The sequence below is a fragment of the Pan troglodytes genome, chromosome 19 (genome assembly GCF_028858775.2).
Source record: "Pan troglodytes isolate AG18354 chromosome 19, NHGRI_mPanTro3-v2.0_pri, whole genome shotgun sequence".
Lineage (NCBI taxonomy): Eukaryota > Metazoa > Chordata > Mammalia > Primates > Hominidae > Pan > Pan troglodytes.
This window is the reverse complement of record NC_072417.2, coordinates 25,654,535-25,676,532: the sequence shown is the minus strand read 5'-3', so window position 1 is coordinate 25,676,532 and position 21,998 is coordinate 25,654,535. Positions and strand designations below refer to the sequence as shown.

The following is a 21,998-nucleotide window of genomic DNA, read 5'->3' as shown; positions in this document are numbered from 1 at the left end:
AGAGAATGTGAGGAAGGAGAAAGAGGGATGGGGAGAAAAAAGATGCTTCTTTCATGTTAAAAGATATTATATCTTCTATATATATATATATATAAAGTATCTTTTTTGAATAAAACTTTTTGTAGCCAGGTCTTAGATGTTAATTCTTTTCCTTAAATAATGGCAATTACGAGCATGTGCAGTTAGACATGAATGTTTTGATTCTGTCATTTTAGGATTTGTTGAGAAAGAGATAAGAAAAGCTAACATTCCGATTATGGACACCGGTGAAAACCCAGAGGTTCCCTTCCCCCGGGACATGATTGACTTAGAGGTAAACACTTCTGGGAAAACCAGAAAAGTTTCTTTCTACTTGAACGCAGAAATTACTTTCCTGAGCAGATAGAGAGTAAAGTAATTCTTGCTAACTTTGTCAGCATTATCTACTGATTGTAAGTTTCTTGTAGGTGGGATTTTGATAGATGATATTTGTACACATTTATGGTGTACATGTGATATTTTGGTATATACATAGAATGTGTAATGATCAAGTCAGGGTATTTGGAGTATCCATCACCTTGAGTATTTACCATTTCTATGTGTTGGGAACATTTCAATTCTTCTCTTCTAGCTATTTTGAAATATATACAGTACATTGCTGTTAACTATAGGCACCCTACTCTGCTATTGCGCATTAGAACTTATGCCTTCTATCTAACTGTATGTTTGTCCACATTAACCAACCTCTCTTCATCCCCCCACAAACCCACACACCCTTCATAGCCTCTGGTATCTATCATTCCACTCCCTACCTCTATGAGATCAACTTTTTTAGCTCCCACATATGAGTGAAAACTTGTATTATTTGTCTGTGCCCTGCTTATTTCGCTTAACATAATGACCTCCAGTTCTATCCATGTTGCTGCAAATGACATGATTTTATTCTTTTTTTATGGCCAGACCATATGAATCCCCTCTTTTATGGTGACAAACAGCACTCAAACAGTATTATATGCCACTAAGTAAATGTTTATTGGTTTATCGAAACCTTATTGGAGTAAGTTATCTACTATTTTATTTTATTTTATTTTATTTTATTTTTGAGACATAGCTATCACCTAGGCTGGAGTACAGTGACCCCATCTTGGCTCACTGCAACCCCTGCCTCCCAGGCTCAAGCAGTTCTAGTACCTCAGCCTCCAGAGTAGCTGAGACGATAGCTGTGTGCCAACATGCCTGGCTAATTTTTTTGTATTTTTTGTAGAGATGGGATTTTCCCATGTTGGCCAGCTTGATCTCGAACTCCTAACCTCAAGCAATCTGCCTGCCTCAGCCTCCCAAAGTACTGGGATTACAGGTGTGAGCTACCACACCTGGCCTATCTACTAGTTGGTTAATCTTGCAATCTTGCAGACTAAATGGGCAGCCAGTAGACTTCTCAGTAATTATTTTATCCATCTGAAATCGCCTGAGAAAGTTACCAAGTGTACAATAGAATGTGTAAACAAAGAAAGACTATTTTTTTGACTTCTACAATGACTTAGAAAGGAAAGACTTTTTTTTTTTTTTTTTTTCAGACAGAGTCTTGCTCTCTCACCCAGCCTGGAGTGCAGTGGTGTGATCTTGGCTCACTGCAACCTCCGCCTCCCGGGTTCAAGCCATTCTCCTGCCTCAGCCTCCCAAGTAGCTGGGATTACAGGCATGCACCACTGCACCCAGCTAATTTTTTTTTGTATTTTTAGTAGAGACGGGGTTTCGCCATGTTTGGCCAGGCTGGTCTTGAACTCCTGACCTCAGATGAGCCACCCACCTCAGACTCCCTAAGTGCTGGGATTACAGGAGTGAGTCACCATGCCCGGCCAGGAAAGACTATTTATTTATTTATGAGATGGAGTTTTGCTCTTGTTGCCCAGGCTGAAGTACAGTGGTGTGATCTTGGCTTACTGCAACCTCCACCTCCCGGGTTCAAGTGATTCTCCTGCTTCAGCCTCCCAAGTAGCTGGGACTACAGTCATGCGCCAGCACACCCAGCTAATTTTGTATTTTTAGTAGAGACGTGGTTTCACCATTTTGGTCAGGCTGGTCTCGAACTCCTGACCTCAAGTGATCCACCCGCCTCGGCCCAGGAGAGATTATTTTAAGCAAAAAAATTTCCATAAAGAAAATTGCTCTAGTAAAATCACAGTATTTGCTAGGCAAGTCCAAGATCTCTTTGAACTATCGGCTTGGCAACAGTTCTGTGGGATGAATTCATTTAATGTCTTTCAGAGCAAACATATTGAGCTTAGCTTAATATATTTTCTTATTTCGTCTAGGCCAATTTTGAGAAGATTGAAAATGAACTGAAGGAAATCAACACAAACCAGGAAGCTCTGAAGAGAAACTTCCTGGAACTGACCGAATTAAAATTTATACTTCGCAAAACTCAGCAATTTTTTGATGAGGTCAGACTATTGTTTCTTTTAGTATTTGAGCAGCTGATATTACACTCACACAAGTGGGCCATATTTTTATTCCAGTAATTATTTTAATTTGCTAGTTTGGAAGCAATGCCATTTTTGCACCCTGTTTTAGTTAAAGAAATGTGAGATTATGTTCCGTTTTTCATGCAGTACACAACCAGCCATGGTTTTGCATTTTTTCACATTTTCTTCAATTTTTCATCTCAATATGAGGAAAAGAACCCTGAAGTAGTTGTATAAACATAGTATAAATTTTTACATTATATTTATACTTATAAGGTAAGTATATGCTTAAGGTCAAAGCTGAGGAAGCAAACATTTGGTTATAGACAAAATTATAACAAAGGTTTAATCACCAAACCTTTTGTCATCAAATTTTTATTTCATTGTCTATGTTTGCTTATAAACCTTCGAGCACATTTTTCAGTACTTCAGATAGCACACATCACACTAATTTTTCAAGAGTTTTTCATTGTATTTATTGTATGGAAAATATTGGTAGGATGCTTGTTTGAAACTTCTGGATTATCACATAAACTTAGATGCATTACCTCAGAGGGAAAAATGTTAGTAAAGTTCTTGGGTTAAATATGTAGGTGAGGCCAGGCATGGTGGCTCATGCGTGTAGTCCCTGCACTTTGGGAGGCCGAGGCAGGTGGATCACCTGAGGTCAGGAGTTCGAGATCAGCCTGGCCAACATGGTGAAACCCGGTCTCTACTAAAAATACAAAAACTAGCCGGGTGAGGTGGTGGTTGCCTGTAATCCCAGCTACTCGAGAGGCTGAGGCAGGAAAATCATTTGAACCTGGGAGGTGGACGTTGCAGTGAGCTGAGATTGCTCCACTGCACTCCAGCCTGGGCGACAGAGTGAGACTCTATCTCAAAAAAAAAAAATGTAGGCTGGGCGCGGTGGCTCATGCCTGTAATCCCAGCACTTTGGGAGTCCGAGGCGGGCGAATCACGAGGTCAGGAGATCAAGACCATCCTGGCTAACACGGTGAAACCCCGTCTCTGCTAAAAAAATACAAAAAATTATCCGGGCATGGTGGCGGGCACCTGTAGTCCCAGCTAATCAGGAGGCTGAGGCAGGAGAATGGCGTGAACCCGGGAGGCGGAGCTTATAGTGAGCCGAGATCACGCCACTGCACTCCAGCCTGGGCGACAGAGCAAGACTCTGTCTCAAAAAAAAAAAAAAAAAAAAAAAATGTAAGTGACTTGGTTGGGCATGGTGGCTCACACCTGTAATCCCAGTACTTTGGGAGGGTGAAGTGGGCAGATCACTTGAGCCCAGGAGTTCAAGATCAGCCTGGGCAACATGGTGAAACCCCGTCTCTACAAAAAATACAAAAATTAGACAGGCATCGTGGTGCACACCTGTAGTTCCAGCTACTCGGGAGGCTGAAGTGAGGGGATTGCTTGAGCCCAGGAGGCAGAGGTTGCAGTGAGCAGAGATTAAGCCACTTTACTCCAGCCTGGGGGACAGAGCAAGACTGTCTCAAAAAAAAAAAGTAGGTGACTTAGTCCAGGTGACAATGTGCTGAGGTGACTCCATGGAAAGGATCTGGAGCAAGGCTTCCAGAATGCTCCCTTCTCCTAACTCAGTCTGGGGAGGAGTCTTAGCTTTCAACTTGGATGTGGTTTTTCTGATGGCCTAAAGTACAGTAACTGTCTTCTTGACAGGTGTCTTTGCCACCAGATTGACAATATTAGACACTTTAGGGATTGTTACAGTCACTGTTCAGTGTGCCTTCCCATAAAGTTCTTTCATTCCTTTGCTCAACAAGAAAACTTGGCAAAGCTTTTAAATATAGAGGCCCTTTTTTTTTTTTTTTTTCGAGACAAAGTCTCACTGTGTTGCCCAGGCTGGAGTGCAGTGGAGTGATCTTAGCTTACTGCAACCTCCACCTCCCAAGCTCAAGCAATTCTCCTGCCTCAGCCTCCTGAGTAGCTGGGATTACAGGTGCTCACCACCACCCCCAGCTAATTTTTGTATTTTCAGTAGAGACAGCGTTTCACCATGTTGGCCAGGCTGGTCTCGAACCCCTAGCCTCAAGTGATCCATCCACCTCTGTCTCCCAAAGTGCTGGGATTACAGGTGTGAGCCACTGTGCCTGGTAGAGTCCCATTTTAGTTAGCATCTGCTGTGTTCTCAGTTGTACTTTAAATTTATATATATAGTTTTTATTTTTATTTTTTATTGTTTTTAGGCCGGGCGCGGTGGCTAACGCCTATAATCCCAGCACTTTGGGAGGCCGAGGCAGGGGGATCACGAGGTCAGGAGTTCAAGACCAGCCTGACCAACATGGTGAAACCCCGTCTCTACTAAAAATACAAAAATTAGCCAGGCATGGTGGCGGGCGCCTATAATCCCAGCTACTCATGAGGCTGAGGCAGGAGAATCGCTTGAACCGGGGAGGCGGAGGTTATAGTGAGCTGAGATCGCACCACTGCACTCTAGCCTGGGCGAAAGAGCGAGACTCCATCTCAAAAAAAAAAAATTGTTTTTAACTGCCTCATCTCAGAAATTTTTCTCTTTTGAGGGGAGATCAAATATCCAGAATTCTCTAGACTGGAGCAGGGGTTTTTCAAACAACAGCAGCAGACTCACCTGTAATCTTGTCAGAAGTATGAATTATCAGTCTCCACCCTAGACTTACTGAATCAGACACTGTGGGAGTTAGGCCTAGCAGTCTGTATTTACTAGGTGATCCGGAGGCGTGCTAGTTTGAAAACTGCTGGGCTAGAGAAAGTCTGCTGAGGATGTGATACATTCCTCACTAATGTAAGGATTTGACTCAGAAGCCATTTAATTAAAAGGATCTGCTGGGTCAAGGGAAAGGGGAAAAACTCATATGAATTTAATTGCCTGGTCCTTTCAAGAGTCAGAAGGTACAAATATTTATTTAGTTTGCTCACGGAGTCGAGAATTTTGAGACTAGTGGTAACTTCTTTCGCCAGTCCCTAATGACATCACGTTAGAGGGTGTGGGACAGTGTGATTAACTCTAAGTGTTTAAGGTCTTTTGCAATAGGCATTGCCACTTAAGCTATATGTTTTTAATGAACCTGGAATTCCAGCATGCTCACTGCCCAGACGTTATTGTATTTTTGTTCACTAATTCACTGAGCATATAATGAGCACCTACTCATTGTGAGACACAAGATGAGTAAGACATGGTCCCTGTGTTCAAGGAATGTATCATTCAGTCTTAAGAAATACCCCAGAACATGACGCTTTCATATGCTCACAGATGTGTGCTTTTCTAAACATATCCAAGCTGCTACCCACAGATCTGATGTAAACCTGGTCTTGTAGTCAGAGCTCAGCTACCTTTTAGCATTATTTGGAGCTTAATTCTTTTACCTTCCCTGTCCCCATTTTTTTCCCTTTTGATATACTGTTTAGTTTACTGCTGAGATATTGCTATCTCATATGAAAATGTCTTTCAAGACCTCGTAAGTTTAAGAATGAGAGCCAGCTTCCTATTATGGTTCATTTTTGGAGAAATTCCGAATAAAGACTGATAGATGGATTCCCTTAAGGGAAATAATTATTTAAACTATTAATTTTCTAATGAAAAGAACTTAGTAAAAATGAAAATAAGAGGAACCACTTGGAAAAATGATATTTTAAAATCATAATTTATGGATTTAGGACTTTTATTTTGTGAATAATAAGTCTAAACACTAAATGCCTATTTTGAGAAGGCAGACTCTAAGTCTTCATGATCTTTGTGCCCTATTCATGCTGGGGTTGTTTTCCCTCTCCTATTTTTTTTTTTTTTTGAGACAGAGTCTCGCTTTGTCATCCAGGCTGGAGTGCAGTGGTGCGATCTTGGCTCACTGCAACTGCCGCCTCCCGGGTTCAAGTGATTCTCCTGCCTCAGCCTCCCGAGCAGCTGTGACTATAGGTGTGTACCACCATGCCCAGCTAATTTTTGTAGTTTTAGTAGAGACGGGCGTTTCACCATATTGGCCAGGCTGGTCTCGAACTCTGACCTCGTGATCTAGCTGCCTCAGCCTCCCAAAGTGCTGGAATTACAGGTGTGAGCCACCGCACCCAGCCTCCCCCTCCTATTTTATTCAAAACTTTTTTTTTCTTTCCAGTCTCTGGAAGTACTTAGAGCACAAGACCGTGGCTATGAGAGGTTCTCACGCTGCTTTTGTCATCAATTCCCCTTCCATTCCCAGCAGTCTCACTGCATTGCAAGAAGTCTCCTGGCAAGAACCTCTCTGCCTTGCCTGTTCTTGCACTAGCTCACAGCCTCAGCCAGGTTCCTTTCCATAGACCTTGCCCTGCTGCTGCGTAGCAGCAGGCTCAGGTGTCACTGCCACAACTTTGCATCTGCACATGCACGTGCACTTCAAATAATGCGAAAGATAGGACACTTGGGACCCTCAAATGTTGGAAACTTAGGATTTTTAATGAGATTTTCTTCTGTGTCTGAAATTATAATATTTGCAAAGGGCCTAAAACACTACCAGTTTTAAACCCCTTATTTTGTGTAATTTGGTGACTATAATCAATAATTCACAGTAATGAGTTAGCAGAAGTGGCTAAATCAGAAAATGATTCTATATTTAGGCATAGGAGTTATGATTGGCAGGGTGTGTGTAAGGTGAAAAATAAACATATATTGAATAGTCTTATGATTAAAGATGATTACAAATTTGACTTAGTCATTTCTTATCTAGGGCATTTAAAATGACTTGTTAATGATTATCCTTTTCTAAGTCTTCTTGCTTATGAAGAACTGTAAGAGCTGGAGAGATTTCTCTGCATCTTTTACCATAAGCACCATAACATATGAGAACATAAAGAAGACTGGAAAAGTAATGGTTAATGGCATGCAGATTCCCTGCTTTCCTTTCCTTCTCAGTTTTCCATCCATCTGCTTTCTTTATTTTTTTCCCATCTGCCATTTCCTTTGGGGCCTGGGTGAATACCTTAAGTAATGAAATATAATTTTTTTCTCGATGTAGATGGCAGTAATTGTTTGTTCTTGGTAATTGACATAGCTTGAACTGGATGTGCTATTTATACTTAATTGCTGTAGAAACAGAACTGAAGTTCTTCTACTTCCTTTTTGTAAGGCGTGGTTTTCAGTATCTGAATGGAGAAACCAGAGGGCATAGCAAGTAATATAGAGGAATATTCACAATGTTGTTATTAGAGAACCCAGATACCCTTAAGACAAGCTTGTCCAGCCCATGGCCTTCAGGCCTCAGGACAGCTTTGAATGTGGCCCAACACAAATTCGTAAACTTTCTCAAAACATTATGAGATTTTTTTGCAATTTTTTTTTTAGCTCATTAGTTATCATTATAGTGTATTTTATGTGTGGCCCAAGACAGTTCTTCTTCCAATGTGGCCCAGGGAAGCCAAAAGATCAGACACCCCTGCTCTAAGATTTAGATACTCTCAACCACATGGTTTTAGATACTGCTTTAAAGGCCTTCAGTTAGTGAGTGGTTCTAGTCATCCTAGTTTCTCACCAGGCACAATTTTACTTAAAAATTTGTAACTTTTCTCTCTAAGATAGAATTCTTAAGTATGAAGTGGTGAAATTAGCAATTCAAATATTATCGCAAGTTTCTGTTGAATTTTAATTTTGTTGTTTTTTATTCTCAGAGAGTCCTAGATAGAGTCTTTGAAGTGGTCTAGTTGCTAAGTACTGTTTGCTTTTCCATCAGTTAGAGCACATGTGTTTGCATTGAGTCCGATATTTAGGGTTGACTTAAACCACGTCTTGTGAGACATGCAGGCAAGTAGGATGGAGTCTTGTGAGTAGTAGTCAGGCTCACTGGTTTTTGCCAAGGGATAAACCAAGAACAAGTTGAAATGTTGTAATCATCGGGATCCTGAAAACAAGTTGCTTGTAGTCAGCTAATTTGATTGCAAGTAGAAACCGAAAGAACCCCCTCAACTTCCATGTAACAGCAAGTGGTAACCAGTGTCTCCATGATCTCATCTTAAACTTTTCCAATCTCATGACAGTATTTCTCTGCGCTCCTGGTGTTGATCCTTACTTTCCAAAATGATTGCTTTCTATTTTTTAGGCCTTCAGACTTATCATCTGGTTTATACACAGTTTTTCCCCCTTTTTGCTATGTTTATGATCCCATGACTTTATCAAGTTATGGTCCCTGTGCCACTTCTTAAGAGTGTGGCTGACAGGAGTAGAATCAAATTGAAATTTGGAATGAAAATGATAGAGAAAAACTCTTCTGACTTTTTGTCTTATTGTGCTTTTGAAGAGGATGATTGTTCTGGTTTACTCCTAGTTTTTGGTCAAACAAGTATTGCCTGGGTATTAGAGTTGGGGAGATGAGGCAATGGAGAAGTTGATTGGACTGGTTTTTGTTTTGTTTTGTTTTGTTTTGTTTTGTTTTTTGGAGCAGCTTCTCCTTTCTGATGGGAATAAAGGGTGGTAGGATGAGTTGGGTAGAGAGAGGCTAGGAAATGTAGACCTGCGTGTGGGAAGATCCTTCTTCATTTCATTGTATAAACTGTCATGGTGGAAGTCATTTTAAATCTTACCAATTAAACCAGCCCATGAACTCTAGTTTGGTTTATTATCTGTTGTTTTTCCTTCACTTTACTTGATTCTTGAGCTGTGTTCTCAAGAATCCTACAACTGTAAAGCCTATGTGAACTTATTTAGAAGATTCCTAGTCAGAAAATGGGACATTCAGATATGTTTTTACAGGCCTGCCCAGCTATTGTGCTTCTTATCCTTTTGAAGACATAAATACTCTTTAAATCCCATGGCTTGGATCATTCTATAAGTGGCCATGCTGAAAGTTCTCATATTCTGAATTTTAAAGGGGCTGGAAACGTAGATACCTGGAGCTGCCCCTTCTGTCTTTCTCCAGACTTCACAGCATTCAAAGACAGTGGCAGTGCCTTGCTTCTTCCTTGGAAAGAGAGCCTCTATCTTTCACATTCTCACATAGGGAAAATTCTAGTTTGTAGCTGCCTAGAAATTAAATGTTGAGAGTATCTGCAGAGCCTCTTCATTATTGCACAGAAAGAAGAGATATTTTAGCTTCCTATCTACATGCAGAGGTATTTCCTGGCACTTTCATCATTCATTCAGGGAAACGTAGGAGAGAAAATGGCTTCCACCAAGTAACAGATTTATACATGTCACCATCACTTAATTTTTTTTCCTTTTGCTCCTTATTTCTAAAACCATTTCCCCAGATGCTTTACTGGGGCAATTATGCTTTCTTTACCTCAAATTTATTTTCTTTGTTTTCATCCCCTATTCTTCTTGTCTTTTTATGGGTATATCTTGTCTTTTCGTGGTTTGTTTTCTTTTTCATCCTTATTTTCTGAACCTGTCTCCTGGTTCCTCGTTGCCTGCATGCCACTAACTATTTTCATTAGATATTAATTGATTTGTGAATTCAGGCTGAATTGCATCATCAGCAGATGGCGGATCCAGACTTGTTGGAAGAGTCCTCATCCCTCTTGGAGCCAAGTGAGATGGGAAGAGGCACGCCTTTAAGACTTGGGTAAGTGCCATGTCAACTTTTCTGTATTCAGTGGGGCCATGTTCATCTCTTCTGTTCAGAAGAGCAGTGAGACTGGGGATTCACTTGCTACCAGGATATGCCCTCTTCTGAGCCTATTGAGATAGTCCTACAACTCTGGATTCATGCCTGAGTTGCTCTGTCAGCTCTCTGCTGGGTCCAGAAGTGAAGCTGGGAATAAGACTTGTATTAAACCAACCCAAATGTCCATCAGTGATAGACTGGATTAAGAAAGTGTGGCACATATACACAATGGAATACTATGCAGCCATAAAAAATGATGAGTTCCTGTCCTTTGTAGGGACACGGATGAAGCTGGAAACCATCATTCTCAGCAAACTATCACAAGGACAAAAAACCAAACACCGCATGTTCTCACTCATAGGTGGAAATTGAACAATGAGAACACTTGGACACAGGAAGGGGAACATCACACACCAGGGCCTGTTGTGGGGTGGGGGGAGGGGGGAGGGAGAGCATTAGGAGATATACCTAATGTAAATGACGAGTTAATGGGTGCAGCACACCAACATGGCACATGTATACATATGTAATGAACCTGCACGTTGTGCACATGTACCCTAGAACTTAAAGTATAATAAAAAAAGATATATATATAAATATAAATAAAAAAGACTTGTATTAAAACCTTCCATCCCATGACATGGAATAGAGTTTCCAATCTGCCTCTTCTCCCCACAGCTTCGTGGCTGGTGTCATTAACCGGGAGCGCATCCCTACTTTTGAGCGCATGCTTTGGCGGGTATGCCGGGGAAATGTGTTCCTGCGACAGGCTGAAATCGAGAACCCCCTGGAGGATCCTGTGACTGTAAGACAAGGAGATTGCATCCTGTGGAGTAGGTCTTGTAAAGGGAGCCCAGAGCAGTAACATAGCATGGGGCCACCTGAATCCAGTGCTTCCACAGAGGAGCCATTATCTTTAGCTCTGCTCTAATTGGAGAATTTGAAGTACTTCCTCTTAGTTAATTCCTGTCATATATACATATGGATGTATGATGTATACATGACATATACATATTTTCAAGTTTACCCGTGTAGATGTTATTCTGATTGGAAATTTTTATTTTCACTCATTTGCCTTTTATGAAAATTAACTTTAAAGCAAGACATCTGGTTCCAAATTTGGTAATTTTTTTTTTTTTGAGGTGGAGTCTCACTCTGTTGTCCAGGCTAGAGTGCAGTGGCGCGATCTCGGCTCACCACAACCTCCGCTTCCTGGGTTCAAGCGATTCTCCTGCCTCAGCCTCCCGAGTAGCTGGGGATTACAGGCATGTGCCATGATGCCTGGCTAATTTTTTTCTGTATTTTCAGTACAGACAGTGTTTTACCATGTTGCCTAGGCTGGTCTTGAACTTCTGATCTCAAGTGATCTGCCTGCCTCGGCCTCCCAAAGTGTTGGGATTATGGGCGTAAGCCACCATGCCCAGCCCCAAGTTTGGTAATATTCATGTATAAAAAGAGAAGGAGAGATTTCCTAGACTGTGATCTTAATAAGCTGATGAAATTTTACTTGGTAAAGTTTTTTTGTTTGTTTGTTGGAAGGATTAGAAACTTAGTTTAAGAATAGATATCGCACAAAATAGGATGATCTTCCCCACCCAGTACTTCAGGAAGTAGAAACAGTTTAACATCTTGGCATTTGCCATAATGGGACAGAGTTTATTGTCTAAACCTGCATTTAGGTATGGTGAGTCCTGATTTCAGGGAGTACCAGTGAAAATAAATGTACTGCAAAAATTTTGCTTTGCTTTTGTACTAGTATTATTTAGAAACCTAAAGTTAGTTTTTCTGTTCTAAATTATCTTGTGAATTTCTTAAATTCGTGTTCTTTACCTAAAAAGAGAGAGATTGAATTGTGAGATTTCTCAGATTGGGTGGGCTGTGCAGCTGCAGGGCTTTCATCCTCCATGCAGTGGAGGAGTGTGGTTACCCTTCAGGTGAACCCCCTGCCTAGGGGTGTAGTTTCACAATCTTGCCAAAGGCCATCAGGTTGTGGAAACATTGTAATTTGTAGTCACATTAATGAGGAACTTTTCTCAGGAATATTCAGTCAAGTTTCCTCTTGGCAACAGAAAGGTTATTTTATCAACAAATCCAGAAATGGGGACCCTGGGTATCTGTAACAGAGCAGGCTGCACAAAGAATGGGTTCTAGTTTAGCCTACAGAATTTAGGGATTTCAGACCCTTGAGCCTAATTTTCTTCACTCCTCATCCCCTTTTATCCTTCTAAAGTTTTGTTTGTTATTATAAAAGCTCTACATGCTGTGTATGACTATGAGAAAATACAGGCAACCTGAGACAATCCTGGTTAACACGCCATACACCTTTTTTTCTGATCTTTCCTTCCAGTCCTTGCATCATACTTCAGGTATAAATTTGGTATTTGGAATGGATTACCTTCCTCCCTGCCCCATAAAGTCCAGATTAGCTTGAATTGTGAGATTCTATATCAGCATTCTTTCCAGGGACTCAGTTCCTTGTAGTTATTCAGCCCCTTTTATCTAAGAATTTCTAAGTCCCAGAACAGGCAGAAATGGCTTCCTTCTCTTTTCTCTCCTATACTTTCATCATTCAGGCAATATAAGATTTAAAGCTGAATTGGTAAATAAGTCTAAACAGTGCTAAGAGGAGCATCATCTTAGCTTCAAGCTCCTGGTTGAGTCAAAAAAACAAATAGAGAAAGATTTTTGTGAATTAGAGATTATAGGGCAGATGTTCTTGTAGTGAAGCTTAGGAAATGGAGTGAGGGCAGTGGTTAAAGTGCAGGACTGCCATGTCCTTAAAAGATGCCTGTTGTTCTTGCATCACCAAAAAAGTGGGTTATTTAAGAGATTTTCATCCAGATACAGAAGTCTGAACTCTTGTTTTTTTATTCTGGGGCCTAGGGCGACTACGTGCACAAGTCTGTGTTTATCATTTTCTTCCAAGGCGATCAGCTGAAAAACAGAGTCAAGAAAATCTGTGAAGGGTAAGAGAGGCATGCCTCTACCAGTAGTGCACAGCCATGCTGCCCAACTGTTGAGTCTTAAAGTTCACAATAGTGAAATACAAATCCTTTTTAGTATACCTCAACACAGTTAATTTTAATAATGTTAGGGGCTATTTTAATCAATTAGAAATAGCCTGAATTCATTTTTATTTTTATTTTTGTTGTTCAGATGGGGGGGTCTCACTCTGTTGCCCAGGCTGGAGTGCAGTGGCATGATCATGGCTTACTGCAGCCTTGACTGCCTGGGCTCACGGGATTCTCCTGCCTCAGCCTCTAGGGTAGCTGGGACTACAGGCGTGTGCCACCATACCTGGCTAATTTTTTGTATTCTTTGTAGAGACGGGGTTTTGCCATGTTGCCCAGGCTGGCCTGGAACTCCTGGACTCAAGGAATCTGCCCATCTCAACCTCCCAAAGTGCTGGGATTAGAGGCGTGAGCCACTAAATTCTTTTTCTCTTTTTTTTTTTTTTCTGACTGAGTCTCACTCCACGCCCAGGCTGGAGTACAATGGTGCGATCTTGGAGCACTGCAACTTTTGCCTCCCAGGTTCAAGTGATTCTCCAGCCACCCGAGTAGTTGGGATTACAGGTACCTGCCACCACACCTGGCTAATTTTTTTTTGTATTTTTAGTAGAGATGGGGTTTCGCCATGTTGGCCAGGCTGGTCTTGAACTCCTGACCTCAGGTGATCCACCCACCTCAGCCTCCCAAAGTGCTGAGATTACAGGTGTGAACCACTGTGCCTGGCCCTAAATTCATTTTAAAAAATACCATCAGAACCACAGTTGTGGCCAGATACAATGGCTCATGCCTGTAATCCCAACACTTTGGGAGGCCAAGGCAGGAGGATTGCTTGACCCCAGGATTTGAAGACCAGCCTGGCCAACTTAGTGAGACCCCATGTCTATAAAAAACTAAAAACTGAAAAAAAAGGACCATAATTTCCTTAACTTGGGGAAAAATAACTCTTAAGGACTCATGGTTTATAAATGCCATATTATTCTGGGACAGTGAGTCTCCATACTTAGCGTAGATGCTATGTCCTTAAATTTTCTGAAATTCTGCCTTAGGGACAGATCTTTTTTTTGAGACAGAGTCTTGCGCTGCCACCCAGGCTGGAGTGCAGTGGCACAATCACAGCTCACTGCAACCTTCACCTCCAGGGTTCCAGCGATTCTCCTGCCTCAGCCTCCCGAGTAGCTGGGACTGCAGATGCGTGCCAGCACGCCCGGCTAATTTTTGTATTTTTAGTAGAGATGGGGTTTTGCCATGTTGGCCAGGATGATCTCGAACTCCTAATCTCAAGCAATCTGCCCGCCTCAGCTCTCAAAGTACTGGTATTACAGGTGTAAGCCACTGTGCCTGGCCTTTTTTTTTTGTTTTGAGGCAGGGTCTCACTCTATTGCCCAGGCTAAAGTGCAGTGGCATGATCACAGCTCACTGCAGCCTTGACTTCCTGAGCTCAGTTGATTCTCCCACCTCAGCCCCATGAGTAACTGGGACTACAGGCATGTGCCACCATGCCCGACTAATTTTTGTATTTTTTGTGGAGATGAGGTTTCACCATGTTGCTCAGGCTGGTCTTAAACTCCTAGACTCAAGCAATCCACCTGCCTCAGCCTCCCAAAGTGCTGGGATTACAGGCGTGAGCCAATGCACCTGGTCTAGGGGCAGAATTTTTTCCATGCCATCTTACTCCGTTAATTTACAATATAATTTGCTTTACTTTTTATTTTTAATCACAAAGGAATTTCATAGCTACAGAGAATGTCAAGATAGTTCGGATGCTATAATTGCTCCGTCTGCAGGTCATTTCACATAAGTGTTGACTTAGGCCGGGCATGGTGGCTCATGCCTGTAATCTCAGCACTTTGGGAGGCCGAAGTGGGTGGATCGCCTAAGGTCAGGAGTTCGAGATCAGCCTGGCCAACATGGTGAAACCCTGTCTCTAGTAAAAATACAAAAATTAGCCAGGTGTGGTGGCAGGCGCCTATAATCCCAGGTACTTGGAAGGCTGAGGCAGAAGAATCACTTGAACCCAGGGGCAGAGGTTGCAGTGAGCCGAGATCGTGCCACTTCACTCCAGCCTGGGTGACAGAGTGAAACTCTGTCTCAAAAAAAAAAAAAAAAAAAAGTGTTGACTTAATACATCGGTCTGACCTAATCCTGTTTTGGTCCTTCTGGTACATTAGGATTACTTTCTGAGATTATTTAAATTAGATAAGTTAAGAAACTTCGATGTTCCTATATTCCAGGTTCCGAGCCTCACTCTATCCCTGTCCTGAGACACCACAGGAGAGGAAGGAAATGGCTTCTGGAGTGAATACCAGGATTGATGATCTCCAAATGGTATGCAGAAGGCTGGAGGGAATTTGTTTTTGTGAAATACTGGAATACGAGACCATCTCCTTCCTTGAAATGCTGATATTCTGTAAGGCACCTGTAGCAAACCAGGATACCAAAAAAAGAAATGTCCATGGGTAATATGTCCTTCTGGGAGCTGAGAAAGTATCAGGGAATGATGGTTAAAAATAGCATTAGCCATCCTCAAATGAGACAGGAATGCAAAGCATCTAGAATCGTTGTTGCCTAGCATATTCAATTCCTCTCCACCTCATGGGTCTGAGATTTTTTTTTTTTTGAGACAGAGTCTCACTCTGTCACCCAGGCTGGAGTGCCATGGCGCTGTCTCAGCTCACTGCAACCTCCGCCTCCTAGGCTCAAGTGATGCTCCTGCCTCAGCCTCCTGAGTAGCTGGGATTACAGGCGTGTGCCACCATGCCCGACTAATTTTTGTATTTTTATTTATTTTTTTGAGATGGAGTCTTGCTCTTTTGCCCAGGCTGGAGTGCAGTGGTGTGATCTTGGCTCACTGCAACCTCTGCCTCCCAGGTTCAAGCGATTCTCCTGCCTCATCCTCCCAAGTAGCTGGGATGACAAGCATGTGCCACTAAACCTGGCTAATTTTTGTATTTTTAGTAGAGACGGGGTTTCACCATGTTGGCCAGGCTGGTCTCAAACGCCTGACCTCAAGTGATCCTCCCACCTTGGCCTCCCAAAGTGCTGGGATTTCAAGTGTGAATCACTATGCCTGGCCTAATTTTTGTATTTTTAGTAGAGATGGGGTTTTACCATATTGGCCAGGCTGGTCTTGAACTCCTGACCTCAAGTGATCCACCTGCCTCAGCCTCCCAAGGTGCTGGGATTATAGGCGTGAGCCACTGCGCCCAGCCAAGTCTGAGATAGTTTTTTTGTTTTTTGTTTTTTGTTTGTTTGTTTGTTTTTGAGACGGAGTCTCACTCTGTCACCCAGGCTGGAGTGCAGTGGCGCGATCTCAGCTCACTGCAAGCTCCACCTCCCGGGTTCACGCCATTCTCCTGCCTCAGCCTCTCGAGTAGCTGGGACTACAGGGGCCCGCCACACGCCCGGCTAATTTTTTGTATTTTTTAGTAGAGACAGGGTTTCACCGTGTTAGCCAGGATGATCTCGATCTCCTGACCGTGTGATCTGCCTGCCTCGGTCTCCCAAAGTACTGGGATTATAGGCGTGAGCCACCGCGCCCAGCCGATAGTTTTTATAATAATAATTTTTTAAAAGTATGCTTAGTTAAGAAAAATATATATCAAACAATCTAAAAAGACATGAGAAGTCAGTTCTGCCCTCTCCCACACACCCTCCTGAGGCAGCTGGTCCCAATAGCTCGGCATGCATCCTTGCGGTCACCTTTGATCTTAACCACACAGACTAGCCAAAAAGCTCTGGTGTGACTTTTGTACCCAAGAAGAGACTGTGTTGGAGTTTTGCCAAATTGCAGTAAGTGTGGTTTATGCACACCACGGTTATCACAGGGCTCTGAGGGAGGAGTTGTGAACTGTGTGTACATGGAAGGAAAGGCTGGTGAGTGGGGCTTTGTTCCCTTTGAAAGAATGAAAGTGATGATTGCCCCCTTAGAATATTAATAAACATACTTAATCCCAAAGGCAGTTCCTTTTGGCAGTGGCAGAATTGTCAGGAATTGTCAGGGGTATGTTGTAACTTCCATTTCTTTTTTCTTTTCTTTTCTTTTTTTTTTTTTTTTTTGAGACAGAGTCTTGCTCTGTCTCCCAGGCTAGAGTGCAGTGGCGCGATCTCGGCACACTGCAACCTCTGCCTCACAGATTCAAGCGATTCTCCTGCCTCAGCCTCCCGAGTAGCTGTGATTACAGATGCCTGCCACCACACCTGGCTAATTTTTGTATTTTTAGTAGAGATGGGGTTTTGCCATGTTGGCCAGGCTGGTCTTGAACTCCTGACCTCAGATGATCTGCCTGCCTCGGCCTCCCAAAGTCCTGGGATTACAGGTATGAGCCACCGTGCCCAGCCTGTAACTTCCATTTTAACTCTCAGTGACCTCCATCATATATGACCCACCAACCTGACCTATTGCTGGCTCCTTTGAGATACACTTAACCTGTTTAAGCAGAGAGAGAGAGTTTTAGAACTGCTGGTGAGTGATAGGCTATATTAGTATATTCTGGGTTCTAAGGCTGTCTTAATCTCCTTCCAGACCTATGGGTAGATTTAAAGAGCATATGTGGTAGTCATTATAACTGACCAGAATTTGATTTTTTAAAAATCTAGCTGTAGGAACTGAAAGTTTAAAAAGGGATTGAATACCAAGGAATGGGATGAGGAAAGAGAACGGCAAATAGAACATTGCTTGCTGGTTTCTTTAGCATCCTTCTAGAAGAAGGGTTTTTTTGTGTTTTGTTTGTTTGTTTTGTTTTGTTTTAAAGACAGATCTCACTCTGTCACCCAGGCTGGAATGCAGTGGCACAGTCTTGGCTCACTGCAGCCTTGACCGACTAGGCTCAAACAATCTGTCTCAGCCTCCCAAGTAGCTGGGACTACAGGTGCCTGCTGCCATGCCCAGCTAATTATTTTTTGGTATGTTTTTGTAGAGATAGGGTCTCACTATGTTGCCCAAACTGGTCTGGAACTCTTGACCTCAAGCAATCCTCCTGCCTTGGCCTCCCAAAGTGCTGGGATTACAGGAGTGAGTAATAGTAATTGTGAAATAGTCCACAACCAGAAGGAAAGAAAGTAGCTATCTTCAAGTGATGTGTTTCCTAGCATGACATGGCTTCGCTTTTAAAAACAAAGCAAAACAAAACGAAGTCACCTTCCTCTGCCCAAGACAATTTTTCAGGGAGTAGTTACTGCTTTGTTCTGAACTAACTTGAAGAATTGTCTATGATGGAGACTTGTGCTTTGGGTTGCTTGCCTAATTTCTTCCAATTGGAAGCAACAGGCTTAGCCACACCTGCTATTAAAAACTTAAATATGGGCTGGACACGTTGGCTCATGCCTGTAATCCCAACACTTTGGGAGGCCGAGGTGGGTGGATCACGATGTCAGGAGTTCGAGACCAGCCTGACCAACATGGTGAAACCCCGTCTCTACTAAAAATATAAAAATTAGCCGTGCATGGTGGCGCGCGCCTGTAATCCCAGCTACTCAGGAGGCTGAGGCGGGAGAATTGTTTGAACCCGGGAGGTGGCGGTTGTGGTGAGCTGAGACCACGCCACTGCACTCCAGCCTGGGCCACAGAGCGAGACTCCATCTCAAAAAAAAAAAAAAAAAATTAAATATTTGGTATTAAGCCAATGGAATGTAAAATGTTCCTGTACCTTCCTCCCACCTTAGTCTTGGCACTGTAATTCCTCTGAGGGAAATCTGTACTGATTTCAAAAGGATCAACACTGAACCATTTTTTCCTCTGATGAGAAGCCTGACATAAAGGTAACACCTTAGCTGCCCTCTTGATGGCAGTGGTATGTGGCAGTCCAAGCCCCCTGTAAAGATCACAGGTGCTCCTGATCCCATGGTGTCTCCTGGCCCATGTTCCCAGTGTAGGCTGGTGGTGGTATTCAGCACTGCCTCTTTCCACCCTCTCCTGATGCTGGCCCATGTGCAAAGGATTCTGTGTGGATTTGTTCATTTGTCAGCTCCTGGGCTTGTGATGCCTACTGAGTTACATTCCCCACATAGAAAGTCGTTGCTCTTTAATAAGCCAAGTTAAAGGCAGTGACCTACATTTGTTGTGCCTTGGATTGGTGGTAAGATTGAACATATATAGAAAAGCTAAAAAACTATTTTCTCAGGTTTCTTTTCAGGTTGAAGCTAAATAAAAGTGAATGTTAGTAACTAGAACTCTAATTTCTTGTAATTTGGAAAAAAGAAACCATTCTAGCCAGAGGAAGAAAAAGACAATTCCCTGGCAACTCTTTTCAGAAAGCTATGCCTCTTTGCCATTCATACCCTGAGATCTAAAACTGGTGTTAAAAGGATCCCTCGCTTGTTCCTTTTCTCCCCAAAGGTTCTGAATCAAACGGAGGATCACCGCCAGAGGGTTCTGCAGGCAGCTGCTAAGAACATCCGTGTCTGGTTCATCAAAGTGCGGAAGATGAAGGCCATCTATCACACCCTGAACCTGTGCAACATAGATGTGACTCAGAAATGCTTGATTGCAGAGGTCTGGTGCCCTGTCACCGACCTTGACTCCATCCAGTTTGCACTCAGAAGGGGCACGGTGAGTCCCCAAAGCTAACAATGCAGCTGGTGGCCCGGAAGAGAGGTTCCCATCAATAGTAACATTAATGTCATTTTTGGCCGGGCGCGGTGGCTCATGCCTGTAATCCCAGAACTTTGGGAGGCCGAGGCGGACAGATCATGAGGTCAAGAGATCGAGACCATCCTGGCTAACACAGTGAAACCCCGTGTCTACTAAAAAATACAAAAAATTAGCCGGGCGTGTTGGCAGGCACCTGTAGTCCCAGCTACTCTGGAGACTGAGGCAGAAGAATCAAGTGAACCTGGGAGGCGGAGCTTGCAGTGAGCCGAGATTGCGCCACTGCATTCCAGCCTGGGCAACAGAGCGAGACTCTGTCTCAAAAAAAAAAATAATAATAATAAATAGATAAATAGTAACATTAATGTCATTTTTATGGCATTTCACCTTCAGAGTTCTTTAATATATTTATTTGTCTTTTAACTTGACAGCACATTTCATACATAGCCTGGCATATAATATGTATATCATAGCGTAGCATAGCATATCTTTATTTTGCATATGTGGAGACTGCAGTTCAGAGAGCTGAAATAATTTGGTCATATGCCCATGATTCTTCAGGGTTGCTCATGGCCAGGGCATCAGTTTCCTGATGCCCTCTCTGTATATGAGTGTTTCTGTTTAGTAGTTAATTAGAACAACTACTCTGTCCACAGAACTGCTGTAAGTGCCTGGAGGAGTACAGAGATGTACAAAACATGCCCTCGAGTATCTTACAGTTTATTAGGAGAGTTCCAACTATGGAGTTGGAAAAAGCTTTAAGCAGGTGGCATTTGATCAGGTCTTTGAAGAATGATAAGTTGTTGGTAAGACTGCTGAATGAAGAGAAGAAAACAAAGGCAGGAAGTATGGTTAGACCATGTATGTTTGGACAAGAACAGGATTTACAGTGGGTTAGCTGAAGAGAAGTACCTGTCTGCATCAGGTAGTTTGGAACTTAATTGTGAAAGGTTCTTAAATAATAGCTTAGAAGATTTAAATTTTATTCCAGAGGAAGTTGAGAGACATTGGAAGTTCTTTAGGGGTAAAGGAACATGATCAAAGCAGTTTGGGTGGTTTTTTACGTTTTTTATTTTGTGTTTGAGACAAGATCTTGCTTCGTTACCCAGGCTGGAGTGCAGTGGTGCCATCTCAGCTCACTGCAGCTTCCAACTCCTGGGCTTAAGCAGTCCTCCCACTTCAGACTCCCGGTAGCTGGGACTACAGGTGCCCACCATCATGCGTGGCTAATTTTTTGTAGAGACAGGGTTTTGCCATGTTGCCCAGGCTGATCTCAAATTCCTGGGCTCGAGTGATCTGCCTTCCTTGGCCTTCCAAAGTGTTGGGGCCAGGCGTGGTGACTCACTCTTGTAATCCCAGCACTTTGGGAGGTTGAGGCGGGTGCATCACTTGAGGTCAGGAGTTTGAGACCAGCCTGGCCAACATGACAAAACCCCGTCTCTACTAAAAATACAAAAAAGTTAGCCAGGTATGGTGGTGGGTGCCTGTGATCCCAGCTACTCAGGAGGCTGAGGCAGGAGAACCACTTGAACCCAGGAGGCAGAGGTTGCAGTGAGCTGAGATCACGCCACTGCACTCCAGCCTGGACAGCAGAGTGAGACTCTGTCTCAAGAAAAAAAAAAGTGGGTCACCACGCCTGGTGGATCAAAGCAGTTTTTTTGTTTTTTGGTTTTTTTTTTTTTGAGATGGAGTTTTGCTCTTGTTGCCCAGGCTGGAGTGCAGTGGCATGATCTCGGCTCACTGCAACCTCCACCCTCCACCTCCCTGCTTCAAGTGATTCTCCTGCCTCAGCCTCCTGAGCAGCTGGGATTACAGGTGTGTGCCACCACACCCAGCTATTTTTTGTATTTTTAGTGGAGACAGGGTTTCATCATGTTGACCAGGCTGGTGTCGAACTCCTGACCTCAGGTGATCCACCCGCCTCAGCCTCCCAAAGTGCAGGGATTACAGGCATGAGCCACTTCTCCTGGCTCAAAGCAGTTTTAATTTTTTTTTTTTTTTTTTTTTGAGACGGAGTCTCGCTCTGTTGCCCAGGCTGGAGTGCAGTGGCGCGATCTCGGCTCACTGCAAGCTCCGCCTCCCGGGCTCACGCCATTCTCCTGCCTCAGCCTCCGGAGTAGCTGGGACTACAGGCACCCACCACCACGCCCGGAGAATTTTTTGTTTTTTTAGTGGAGACGGGGTTTCACCGTGTTAGCCAGGATGGTCTCGATATCCTGACCTCGTGATCCACCCGCCTCGGCCTCCCAAAGCAGTTTTAAAAGAGTAATCTGCTGATAGTATCTAGGTTGGATTGAGGAGTGAAGAGATTCTGTAGGTAGGGGTTCAGTTAGGAGGTTATTGTAGACATAGAGTAGTAAATGATAAGGATCCCCAGGTAGGACTTGACAATGGGAAA

At 43.1% G+C, this 21,998-nt stretch overlaps 1 protein-coding gene across 39 annotated transcripts in view; it reads left to right on the top strand.

Moving 5' to 3' along the window:
* ATP6V0A1 (ATPase H+ transporting V0 subunit a1) overlaps positions 1 to 21,998 on the top strand; it is a 63,983-nt gene that overhangs the window by 8,957 nt on the left and 33,028 nt on the right. For 18 of the 39 annotated variants that reach the window (XR_010152857.1, XR_008540382.2, XR_010152849.1 and 15 more), the window contains exons 4-10: positions 216 to 313; positions 2,295 to 2,423; positions 9,858 to 9,961; positions 10,682 to 10,808; positions 12,887 to 12,969; positions 15,246 to 15,339; positions 19,349 to 19,561. Coding sequence is in view for 19 of the 39 variants with exons in the window: in XM_054670877.2 (XP_054526852.1) it covers positions 216 to 313; positions 2,295 to 2,423; positions 9,858 to 9,961; positions 10,682 to 10,808; positions 12,887 to 12,969; positions 15,246 to 15,339; positions 19,349 to 19,561 (848 nt within the window). In the remaining 20 variants the exon portion in view is untranslated. The remainder of the gene's footprint in view (positions 1 to 215; positions 314 to 2,294; positions 2,424 to 9,857; positions 9,962 to 10,681; positions 10,809 to 12,886; positions 12,970 to 15,245; positions 15,340 to 19,348; positions 19,562 to 21,998) is intronic. The other 21 variants (XR_010152858.1, XR_008540383.2, XR_010152860.1 and 18 more) reach the window with 3 other exon arrangements.